Below are 13,359 nucleotides of genomic sequence, written 5' to 3'. Positions count from 1 at the left end.
ATGGCCTAAGTGGTTAATTTCACACCATTTTACATGCTAGCCGAAGCAGTTTAAACTGATGTGACATTTTCCAACAATCTCCATTCCTGGCATCAGTTGGTGTTGTGTGTGTCTTGTAGGTGCTAAGTCTGGAGAAGCTGCTGGAGTCCTCCCAGAGAGAGGCTGATGCTATCAGGACCAATGCTGAGAGATCCAGGGCCTTTGAAGCCTATAAGATTGAGGCCGATTCCCTCAAGGTAAGGAATCTGTCAGTTGACAAACACTCTACCATGAATTTGGAAATTACTCGATTCTGATTGGTCAATCAGAGTTTGTTAAATCACAATAAAGCCCCTCTGATTGAAACAGACAATTTAACGGCAGCAACACCACGGAAGCTAATGTTCATAGACTTGTACTTTTCATTCATTGTTGGTAGGCATATTTAAATAATTTTATCTACAATAATAGGTTACAAGATGCAAAGTTGCGTTACTACAAAATTCAAAGGTTGTGTGGCAATACATTTCGTGCAGAAAACACAATAGAAATCTACAAAGAGAATGTATTTAAAGTTTTGGGGACAACAGAGAGCTTGAAATAAAGGAGTTAGTCATGACACAATTGGAGTTCACAGGAAGCACGCTGAGCACGGTTTTTAAGAAAAACATACCACTTTATGGATAACAACTCCTGGTTTATTGCATATAGGGACGTTTTAATGTAGATTCTTACACTGTTATCTCCAGACTGATAGCGGGGTTTTATCTTACTTATTTGCCAACTGCTAGAATGCCAATCACACAGTTGGGTCACAGTTTTGAAGGTACTGTTACAAGGTAGAAACTCAACTGTGTGAAAGGATCTAGCATTAGATGTTGGATGAATGGCCCTGGGTCAAGGTATGTAGGTGTGTATGCGTGGATGTTGTGTTTCCAGAGTGAGCTGGATCATGTGAAGATGCTGCTTCAGCAGAGTGAGAGTCAGGTGAAGGCTGAGATTGACCGGGCCCAGAATGCCCAGCACCAGGTTGTGCAACTGACCGAGATCAGGAACCTTCTCCAGCAGCAGATAGATTCAGGAGGGGTGGGTTCATCGGTTGCTGAGAAACAGGTGGGTAACAGTAGATCAGTGATGCATGTTCTCATCAGTGAGAAGCAATTGGTAAGCTGTACTTTGTATTAATTGTATGTACAGGTACCACTTAGTGTCAACAGATATTTTCCAAACTTTTTCATGTTTTAATCAAGGTGTTCAAGTGATTTGATTCACTCCGCGAAGTAAGACCCCTTTTTGTTACAATATAAGTCTTGATCATTGATCAGATCATCTTCACTGGGCATCCCCTTTTTTTTGGTAAGCAAATGCAAGTGATATGATAGGTGAAATCTGATTGGAAAATAGGAAGGACTTAGAAAGTACATAACTCATAATCGCCACTGGTAGCACTACAATCGAGCCTTGCCTAGGATTATAATCTTTTTCTGGTGGGAAATTATTGGAATACTTTTTGCAAGTGCTATTGGAATCTTTTTATCAGTTTCAATTGTGAGTTGTTACATTTTGTTGTTTAAAATGTTTCTGGTGTTCAGTTGTTTTTTAATATATGAAGCATTATGTTCATAAGATGCTCTTCTTTCTGTTCTTTCTGCTTTGCCGATACTAACTGTCTCACACCCAATACACAAACTTTGACAATCTCCGATTTGTAAATATTCTGTCGTTATGATGTTTTATTGGACGCCTGTCATATTCTGCGCATGTAAATATAACCACTGCTGATGTACATCCTTTCAATCATGCACATTATTTCCTATTGACTGTGATCCCGTCACCCTGTGTCTGTGATGAATGTACCATGTGTGTCACTTCCTGTGGCTTCTATCTGTATGTTTGTGAATGTCATGACTTTCTAAATAAACTCTGGGTGCACTTGCTGCACAAGCTGCTATTGACTCTTTATTCTCTAATCTTATCTCAATTTTCCAATTCCTTTCCCCTGAATATATAACATGGAAACTTCATCCTCCTTGCACCCTGAACATTGACCCACTACTGTCTCATCTTCATCACCTTCCTGATGCCACTACTCTACCCAAATATCTACTTCATTGTACAACCTCTGTCGCTCACTGTGACACGCCTTGGTGTATGCAATTGTCAACACGGCCTGCTCCAATATGATACACTACCCTGGTCCAATATGATGCACTACCATGCTTCAATATGATCCCCTACCCTACCTCAATATGATGCTCTACCCTGCTTCAATATGATCCACTACCCTGCTTCAATATAATCCACTACCCTGCTTCAATATGATGCACTACCCTGCTTCAATATGATCCACTACCCTGCTTCAATATGATCCCCTACCGTACCTCAATATGATGCAATACCCTGCTTCAATATGATCCACTACCCTGGTTCAATATAATCCACTACCCTGCTTCAATATGATGCACTACCCTGCTTCAATATGATCCCCTACCCTACCTCAATATGATGCTCTACCCTGCTTCAATATGATCCACTACCCTGGTTCAATATAATCCACTACTCTGCTTCAATATGATGATGCACTACCCTGCTTCAATATGATCCCCTACCCTGCTTCAATATGACCCCCTACCCTGCTTCAATATGATCCCCTACCCTGCTTCAATATGATCCACTACCCTGCTTCAATATGATCCCCTACCCTGCTTTAATATGATGCACTACCCTGCATCAATATAATCCACTACCCTGCTTCAATATGATCCCCTACCCTGCTTCAATATAATCCACTACCCTGCCTCAATATAATCCACTACCCTGCTTCAATATGATCCACTACCCTGCTTCAATATAATCCACTACCCTGCTTCAATGTGATGCACTACCCTGCTTCAATATGATCCACTACCCTGCTTCAATATGATCCCCTACCCTACCTCAATATGATGCACTACCCTGCTTCAATGTGATCCCCTACCCTACCTCAATATGATGCTCTACCCTGCTTCAATATGATGCACTACCCTGCTTCAATATAATCCACTACTCTGCTTCAATATGATGCACTACCCTGCTTCAATATGATCCCCTACCTGCTTCAATATGATCCCTACCCTGCTTCAATATGACCCCCTACCCTGCTTCAATATGATTCCCTACCCTGCTTCAATATAATCCACTACCCTGCTTCAATATGATCCCCTACCCTGCTTCAATATGATCCACTACCCTGCTTCAATATGATCCCCTACCCTGCTTTAATATGATGCACTACCCTGCATCAATATAATCCACTACCCTGCTTCAATATGATCCCCTACCCTGCTTCAATATAATCCACTACCCTGCTTCAATATAATCCACTACCCTGCTTCAATATGATCCACTACCCTGCTTCAATATAATCCACTACCCTGCTTCAATGTGATGCACTACCCTGCTTCAATATGATCCACTACCCTGCTTCAATATGATCCCCTACCCTACCTCAATATGATGCACTACCCTGCTTCAATGTGATCCCCTACCCTACCTCAATATGATGCTCTACCCTGCTTCAATATGATGCACTACCCTGCTTCAATATAATCCACTACTCTGCTTCAATATGATGCACTACCCTGCTTCAATATGATCCCCTACCTGCTTCAATATGATCCCTACCCTGCTTCAATATGACCCCCTACCCTGCTTCAATATGATTCCCTACCCTGCTTCAATATAATCCACTACCCTGCTTCAATATGATCCCCTACCCTGCTTCAATATGATCCACTACCCTGCTTCAATATAATCCACTACCCTGCTTCAATATGATGCACTACCCTGCTTCAATATGATCCACTACCCTGCTTCAATATGATCCCCTACCCTGCCTCAATATGATGCTCTACCCTGCTTCAATATAATCCACTACCCTGGTTCAATATGATCCCCTACCCTGCTTCAATATTATGCACTACCCTGCTTCAATATGATCCCCTACCCTGCTTCAATATGATCCCCTACCCTGCTTCCATATGATCCCCTACCCTGCTTCAATATGATGCACTACCCTGCTTCAATATAATCCACTACCCTGCTTCAATATGATCCCCTACCCTGCTTCAAAATGATGCACTACCCTGCTTCAATATAATCCACTACCCTGCTTCAATATGATCCACTACCCTGCTTCAATATGATCCCCTACCCTGCTTCAAAATGATGCACTATCCTGCTTCAATATAATCCACTACCCTGCTTCAATATGATCCACTACCCTGCTTCAATATGATCACTTACCATGCTGCTGCTAACTGATCCGCCTCTTAGGTGCAAGCATTAGAGCAACGACTTCGAGTGACGGAAGACCGACTGCACCAGGAGAGAGCTGATCGGGCCAATAGCCTCTCTACAGTGGAAGAAAAGCTCTTAACTGAGAATGCTCGTTTACAGGTATGTTCAAGAATATTATCATCTTAGAAAAGATCAGTGTTTCAGGCTAACACTAATGTTAACATTTGCATAAAGTACCAGCATACTTACCTCAAAGTTAAATCCTGGAGTAGACTAGGCCCAAAGTACCTGCATACCTGTCTCAAGGTGAGATTCTGGAGTAGAATAGGCCCAAAGTACCTGCATACCTGTCTGAAGGTGAGATTCTGGAGTAGAATAGGCCCAAAGTACCTGCATACCTGTCTCAAGGTGAGATTCTGGAGTAGAATAGGCCCAAAGTACGCGCATACCTGTCTCAAGGTGAGATTCTGGAGTAGAATAGGCCCAAAGTACCTGCATACCCGTCTCAAGGTGAGATTCTGGAGTAGAATAGGCCCAAAGTACCTGCATACCTGTCTCAAGGTGAGATTCTGGAGCAGAATAGGCCCAAAGTACCTGCATACCTGTCTCAGAGTGAGATTCTGCAGTAGAATAGGCCCAAAGTACCTGCATACCAGTCTCAAAGTGATATTCTGCAGTAGAATAGGCCCAAAGTACCTGCATACCAGTCTCAAAGTGATATTCTGCAGTAGAATAGGCCCAAAGTACCTGCATACCTGTCTCAAGGTGAGATTCTGCAGTAGAATAGGCCCAAAGTACCTGCATACCAGTCTCAAAGTGATATTCTGCAGTAGAATAGGCCCAAAGTACCTGCATACCTGTCTCAAGGTGAGATTCTGGAGTAGAATAGGCCCAAAGTACCTGCATACCTATTTCAAGGTGAGATTATGGAGTAGAATAGGCCTAATGTACACGCATACCTGTCTCAAGGTGAGATTATGGAGTAGAATTGTGTGGATCGATGCTCATGATGTCAATCACTGGATTGTCTGGTCCAGAATGGATTATTTACAGACCGCCATCATATAGCTGGAATATTGCTGAGTGCGGTGTTAAACAACAAACCAAACCAAACCAATAACATTCTTCTGCCTTCTACAGTCATCAGAGAAAGAGCTGACAAGGCAGCTCCACAGAGAGAAGGATAAGTCACGGAACCTAGACCAGAGATGCCGCGAGCTGAAGGTTGATAATGAGAACCTACGTCTCTCAGTCCCCCTTGATGACTCCTACCTCATCAACGATAACACCAACATTCCATGCAACAAGCAATCCTCACAGAAACAAGACCAAAAAAAGGTGAGGCGTTTTGTCTGTTAGAGTCTGAATCATCAGTAATATCACTCTGCTGACAAACATAAGGGTATCGTTTCCTTTGTGTGATATACTAATTGCATTGTGTCATTGTTATCACTATTGTTGCATGTCTATATGGGAGCACAGGTGTCTATGGCTCTACAGTTCCAATACAGAGTTGTGTCCCTTACCAGGATCCACTGATCATGGGTTTGAATCCAAGATTTGCATTGATCATGATCCCTGTTCTAATGACTGAGTGAGTATGGTTTTACGCAACTTTTAGCAATATTCCAGCTATATCACGGTGGGGACACCAGAAATTTGCTTCACACATTGTGATCATGTGGAGAATTGAACCCAGGTCTTCAACACAAGTAGCGAAATCTTTAACCACTAGACTACCCCACCACCTCCCTGTACTGTTAGGTGCTAACCTCAACAAACTGTGCTCTCCCCCCTCATTAACTTGACAAGCTGTGATAAAACTGAAATAGTTCAAAGAGGCTTTACATACCACTCACCCACATATGTAATCTTATTTTAAAGATACTTTTGTATTTAATGCACTTAACATGACCTTTTTGTGCCATAGAATAAATCATCAAACAATAAGATGACACTAAAGTTACTTACCATGCTAACTTGCTGCATCCTTTTGAAAGCTTATTTCAGTACATTCTTTGTGTCACGTTTTCTTTTTGGGGATGCATGGCACATTGATTTTGGGGGGTTGTACACCACTGTATGTGTTTCACCTGTGTGTTTCCACTGTCCCTCACTGCACTCACCCAGGTCTCCGACATCAAGTACATCCTGTCTCAGGTGGAAAAGCAGGCAGGATTGACCGCAGGTCAGGAGAAGGAGATCATCTGTCATCTGTGGAACACGCGTGACTCTGCAAGATGCCAGCTGCAGCTGTGGGAGCTGCATCTACAGGACCTGGAGCTGTGTGGGGAGGATGTGGAGCAAGGGCTGCAGGTGGAACCCGACCTGGCACTCAAATAGTCGCAGGGCCACAACTAATTACGTACATGTCCTTCGGAGAGCCTCTCAACAAGAATAATTTGGAGAAATCTATTGGGATTATATTAGAATATGTTCTTTTCAGGCATGAAAGAACTTTTTTTATATTTGTCACCATGGTCGTATGTATATGTCAAATGATAAAATATCCTAAATAGTAAATGTTATTGTAGATTCATCCTCCCTTTCTCAGGGCAAGCATTTCGGTAAACCTACACTGATTTTGAGTAAAGAATATGTTAGCTTTGGCATTTATGTCGCTAAATCTATTTGCCAGACAAGATTTATAGATGTTCACATATTCACACGGCTAATATTGATACCCAAATGATAACACATCTTCTGTTTTAGAGTTTAGAGTTTTAAGTAGTTTGGGGAGTTTCTTCTGGTATCTTGTGCATTGATATCAGTAATAATCATCTGAATACACAGATTGATGAAAAAGGGGGAAGGCTACTCTGAGGACCCTGTCGTCAGTTAGTTGTGGCCTTGCCAAGTACTGAAGCTGTAGTGGCTTGTAGCCTTGTTTGTATGACTGACCTCACTATAATGGTGTTGTATTCAGTGTAGTCTTGTTTGTATAACTTACTTCGCACTATAATGGTGTTGTATTCAGTGTAGTCTTGTTTGTATAACTTACTTCGCACTATAATGGTTCTGTATTCAATGTAGTCTTGTTTGTATAACTTACCTCACACTATAATGGTTCTGTATTCAATGTAGCCTTGTTTGTATAACTTACCTTGCACTATAATGGTTCTGTATTCAATGTAGTCTTGTTTGCATGACTGACCTCACACTATAATGGTGCTGTATTCAATGTAGTAGCATCTTGTTTTGTTTTTAGGAAACTCTTATAACTTTCACAGGTTTTGGGCTGGTTTCTTTCTGTTTGGAGTGGAGGGTAAATTTTGGAGTTTTCATTATCGTTCCATATTGATTGCGTTTATGTGAGTTAATGTGCGTTTAATAATGTATCTGTTTGTGTTGTGTAATTTTCTTTCCTGAGATGTCATAGCGATTGTGATGCTTGGATGATACATTATTATGTAATTCTTTTGTGCTTGCTATTTTGATGGCTGGCAGTGCTGCAGAATGGAGCCAGAGCTTTGCTCCGCCACACCTTAGCACTAAGAGTTATGATAACCACAGTGCTAAAATTTCTTAGAGAAACTGGGAAGAGAGCCTTATCCTATAACGAGATAAATGAGCACAACGACTGATGCTATGAGTCAAAATGTTCATTATTTACATCTTTGTTAGGGGAAGATCTCAGGATCTGTTTTCTTTGATCATTTGACTTCTCAAGGGAATTTCAGAGGGATGAATGTATGTGGGCATATCATAAAGTTTTGAGCCAAGCAACACAGAACTAGAATATTGTCACAAACTTAAATTATTTTTCAACATAGTTCCCTTGCAATTCAAAGAACATCTTCCATTTCTTCTCCAAGCCAGGGACACCTACCATGGGGTGTAACACATATTGAGGCTAGCATACTTAGAACTGAATTGTTGTCACAGGTGCTGTTGTACAAAACAACCCTTAGCGCTACAACCGTCGTAAGTCTATGTTAAGGTATGGGAGATACATCACCTTAGCGCTAAGATCACTTTGTACAATGGAACCACAAGCTTTAATTAGTCTTCAACGTAGTCCCCCCCACAGTTCAGGTCAGTTATCCCTGTTTTGTAGAAGATCAAATCCTGTTCTGTCAGCCAGCCCTCCACAGCAGCAACCAGTTCTTGGTCCTCATTAAATGTCTGACCTTGCAAATGTTTTTAGAATTGAAAACAGGTGGTTGTCACTAGGGGCCAGACCTAATGAATAAAGTGGATGGGGTAGAAGGTGGAATCCAGTAGCCCTGTCCACATATGACTGATGTGAACTGGGGCAGTGTCCCGATGGAGTAGAACACCACTTCAAAGTTTGCCATGGCACTTGCCATGATAATTCAGTTCAATTCAATTCCTGATATGGGTACAATTTGTGAAGCCCATTTCTGATGTCCCCCGCCGTGATATTGCTAAAGCGGCGTAAAACCATACTCACTCACTCACTCACTCACTCACTCACTCACTCAGCAAATGAAACACTTGTTGGTTGTGATGGTATCGGGTTAACAGAGCATTAGAGGTGGTGATCTGCTTAGCCTTAATTTCATCCGATAGCGTGCTAGGAACCCAGCACGACCTTTTGACATATGATGAAGTTCATGAAGGATTGCTTCTATTGACCCATACGAGAAACATGGCATCTCTTTTAACTCAGGCAATGTAATGTGCCTATTGTTGAGTACCAGGTTGTGGATATGCTGAAATTTCTTCACCCAAAATCTACTTGTGACTTTTGATGAGGCAGCCTCCCAATAAATAGCATGTCACACACAAGCATAACAACAACAAAAACAACAACAACCTAGATATGCCAGACTCAAATCTTTCTCATTTCTCTTTGTAGTTATTTACTTTCTGACCTTGATTATCTGGGGTGGAACAGGTCTTCACCAACCCATTCTTGCCGTAAAAGGTGACAATACTTGTCCTAAGAGGCGACTAATGGTGGTCAGGCTCACTGACTTGGTTGATGCATATCATCGCATCCCAACTGCCTGGATCGATGCTCATGATGTCAATCACTGGATTGTCTGGTAAAGATTCGATTATCTACAGACTGCCGTCATATAGCTGGAAAATTGCTTAGTGTGGCGTTAAACAATAAACAAACAAACAAAAACAATGTACTTTCTGCTGATTGTAAGCCAACGTGCTTCTGCTGCTGATATTTGTTGTTTGACAAACCTGTGTTTGTCCGCGATGTGGTGCTGTACCTCTACATCTGTTATCTGTTCCAATACCTGCCGTCTATGTGTGTATTACCCGTTCCAAAACGCCTCGGTTCCTGGTATGTTGTACACTACCGGTATATACACCGAGTGTGAACCTGCAATATGGGCCTGCTTAGAAAATTAGGCACCTTTCATGTTTTAGGTGGAATTCTTAACTATGCCTCTTTGAAAGAAAATCATTTGCCATGTAAGCCATGTATGTACTGTGCCTGCTTGTTTGTATGATAGCCAGAACAGAAGATATGACCTTGATTGAAATTCATGATAAGAATATTTTATCTTCTTTTAATAGTCATGTGAAATTTACTGTCCTCATATATGCAATAATGTTATCAATGTAACTGATATAGATTTTGTTGTCTCATTAAGATCTGTTGAAATACTAACAATTTATGTTTATGTTTTTTCTTGTTATTTGAAATATCATGCTTTCCTCTCAGTTTTTTTTTTTTGTTAGTTATGTTTAGCTAAGTTTTTCAGGGAAGAAAATAACAAAGTCTTGTGATCAAGCATCACAGACATTACTGATTCTATGAACACTTTTCAGGTTTACTGGCCTGCATTCAGTATTTAACATTTCCTAAGGCAGGTATTATGAAAACTAAACGATTTAACTAACTGTACAAATAAAAAAGATGGGTTCACTGGGTGCTCTATTGTGCTAGATGTGATAATGTCCCAAATTCACACTTTACTTTTGAGGCATACTGGGAAATTTCTAACATTGTTATCAGATTTGCATTAAAAATATCATTAGGGGTTATGGTAGGTAGCTTTTTCAAATATTTTGACCAAATATGGATGTAACATTCATCCATAAAAAAGACCATTCTACTTACCATATCAGTGTCTCTATTTTTAGCAAATACAAAACAAAATATACAACCTGTGAGAAAATGGGAATTACCTCTTTGTGTAACTCTTTGTTTGATATGTAACACCATTTCTTTGATAATTTGACTTTAGTTTTTTATTCTTGGCTGTATGACTACATAGTGTTAATAGATTGACTTCAGCTGTGTCGTTAATAGACCTCCCACTGGGGTTGTACAGTGACTACAAAACTATACCACTGACATTGTAAAACATTGAATTTGTCTGTTTTTTTCACCTCCTGCATCTTGATATATTTACCTAGAAAACCCGGAAAGGGGGGAAAGCATGGGTCTATGATTGCATTGTGTGCCATGACACGAACACCATTGACGCTGTTTATTCAACTCAGAACCTGCGAGAGATGAAGGGGGAATATGAGAACAAGTTGCATCATGTCGAGGAGAAGATTGAGGACATCCGCTCCGAGAAGATGGCCTTTGAGAACATGTACAAGGAGTGAGTGTTGGAGGATTCCTGGAATCAGTTTTCTCAGAGTCTTGGATATCAGGGCTTTAACTATATAGAAGTTTGATAGTAGAAACAAGTGTTAGGGGACTTTTAACCACAGCTTTGACAAGTATTTCATTACTACATGTATAATGCACACAGAGAATGTGCCATGAAGCTTAAAAAGATGCAGCTCTGAGATGTTTGAACTTGCAACCAACTGACCATTATGTTTACAAACAAGCAATGAATGTTGTTACCCCAAAATACTCTTCCGCGAGCTATAATTGTTTTGTTTGTTTGTTAAATTTGAATTTCTATTTCATTTCAACAATCATGTAATTTGTGAGTGAGAATGTATGGGGTGTAAGATGGGTGTTTTTCTGTTAGTCTGCAATCTCAAACCAATCTGATTAATGTGGGAAAAATGGTAAGTCAGAAGTAAACTTTTGCCCTATTCACTATTATGACGTTCCTGCAGACATGCACAAACATTCACATGTCACTACATTTTCAAGAATCTTGCAATTGCCGTTTGGATACGAGTTATGATACCGTGAGAGCTTAGACACTGGCTATACAAAGGGAGGTAATTCTGATGTTGCTGTGTTGCAGGCAGCTGTCGGTGTTGGTGAAAGAGAAGCACGAGGCGTGTGCTCGGCTGCAGACACTGGAGGACATGATGGAAGCCATGAAGAAAGAGAATGACATGCTACGACTCAGTCTGGCCTCGGCAGCTCTTGACTGTAATGCAGAGAGAGTCTCGGCAGAACAGGAAGGTGAGTTTCAAATGAGCTCTTACTCTCATTTATTATCTTGATGAAGAAATTATGATGCACATGGAGTCATGTGGTTCCGTGTGTATACACTTCACAAAGTGTTGTCGAGTTGGTGGATCGATGGGTGATAAGACTAGTCAAGTTTGACGTTTGTGGGTTTCTAGGATTTCAGTAGTGTCCGACACTGAAGCAAAGGTTGTTCAATATGTTTTGTATCCTTTGGGACTTTGTTTGAATTTTGCCCCTGTTCATCGAGCAGCAAAATTGGTACCTGGTGGGATAGATTGTAATGTTAATGCAAGAAAACTGGCAGCTTTGGTTGTGTACTCCTAAAGTGTTAAGATTGAATTGCAAATGAGTTGTGCAGGGTAATATTTTGGCCAGTTACACATGCTTTAGGGGGTGGATACGTTACACTATAAGTGTGCATTAATATCATAACATTTGGCTATGATCATTCCAGCTCGTGTGGAGTCCCTGACGCTAGAGATCCACAACCTCACAGGGCAGACATCACAGCTGCAGCGGAACACCCAGCAGATGCAGACAGAGATAGAGACACTGCAGTCACAGCTGAAGTCCCGGGACCAGGAGCTGTGGGAGACCAGGTCGCAGCTGGACATTGCCCACAACCGCAAAACTGACGACTCCGACAACAGGAGGCAACAAAAGATCGACCAACTCACGGCTCAGGTAGCTACCTGTAGGGGCAGCTGGTGGAAGTGTCCTTCATACATTTGTTGTATGAATCATAATGTTTTAGATTTCACCAGCAATGACCGATGCAGTTTTTGGAGTCAGCGATAAATGACAAGCAATTTGCATGTACCAAAGTACAAACGTGTTAAGTCTCCTTGACAAGGGATTCATAAAATAACAACTCTGTCAGGTCACTTGATGAAAGTAACATGTTACCGGACAAGAAAAGCCAAGTAGCCCTTTTAATAATCAACCATGATATGCCTGTTCCTTGCATATGTCTTATGATTATCTTAGTATCTTTGGGCTTTGAATCTTCACAAGCAGGTATAAACTCCATCAGAGGCTGACCAAGCCAACCTGGGCCAACTTGCACAAAGTGGGTTTAGCACTACAACTGTCACAAATTTAACAAAGGCTTATGATAGTCTTAGTGCTATGGTGGCTTTGTGCAAGTGGGCCCCTGTCTTTCAGGAGTGAACAGTGTTCAACTGATATCCTTATCTGTAAAACTTATGGTCATATTGTTGATGCAGGTCAGCAGTTTGCAAGATGAGGTCAAGTCACTGAGTGACCGCTTGGGCAGTGTTACAGTGGAAAAGAACCACCTGGAGAAGCAGCTGGAGGACACCAGCAGGCAGCTGACCCTCGCCAAGTCCCGATCTAGGGACCTGATGGCCGCTGGGATCACTGAAGCCAAGGTGACTAACCTGTTGTACACTACACAGCAGGGATTGAATGCTACGTTGATAAATATTGCATAATAATGCTGCATCTGTTAGCTGAATCTGTTAGCTGAATCAGTTTCCTTCCTGTGGACCTACTGTCTTTTGTAGGTGAGTGTGTTGAAGGATGAGATGGCACAGAAGGAGAGTGAGATGGTTGTATTAGTTTTGTTCCTATAGAAGTATTGCAGTTTGTAGGTGAGTGTTTGAAGGCTGAGATGGCACAGAAGGAGAGTGAGATGGTTGTATTAGTTTTGTTCCTATAGAAGTATTGCAGTTTGTAGGTGAGTGTTTGAAGGCTGAGATGGCACAGAAGGAGAGTGAGATGGTTGTATTAGTTTTGTTCCTATAGAAGTATTGCAGTTT

The 13,359-nt window shown here is 41.3% G+C and overlaps 1 protein-coding gene across 1 annotated transcript in view; it reads left to right on the top strand.

The window, feature by feature from the left end:
- The window catches only part of LOC139468872 (early endosome antigen 1-like), a 75,450-nt gene that overhangs the window by 27,411 nt on the left and 34,680 nt on the right, over window positions 1-13,359 (top strand). Inside the window, exons 9-17 of the mRNA XM_071251040.1 lie at window positions 120-236; window positions 919-1,092; window positions 4,294-4,416; window positions 5,398-5,595; window positions 6,388-6,573; window positions 10,693-10,799; window positions 11,406-11,569; window positions 12,033-12,262; window positions 12,805-12,969. Of these exons, the coding sequence (XP_071107141.1) occupies window positions 120-236; window positions 919-1,092; window positions 4,294-4,416; window positions 5,398-5,595; window positions 6,388-6,573; window positions 10,693-10,799; window positions 11,406-11,569; window positions 12,033-12,262; window positions 12,805-12,969 (1,464 nt within the window). The remainder of the gene's footprint in view (window positions 1-119; window positions 237-918; window positions 1,093-4,293; window positions 4,417-5,397; window positions 5,596-6,387; window positions 6,574-10,692; window positions 10,800-11,405; window positions 11,570-12,032; window positions 12,263-12,804; window positions 12,970-13,359) is intronic.

This window comes from Haliotis cracherodii, unplaced genomic scaffold (genome assembly GCF_022045235.1).
Source record: "Haliotis cracherodii isolate W230 unplaced genomic scaffold, xgHalCrac1.p SCAF_1, whole genome shotgun sequence".
In the NCBI taxonomy this organism is placed as follows: Eukaryota; Metazoa; Mollusca; class Gastropoda; order Lepetellida; family Haliotidae; genus Haliotis; species Haliotis cracherodii.
This window is presented reverse-complemented; position numbering and strand designations above follow the sequence as displayed.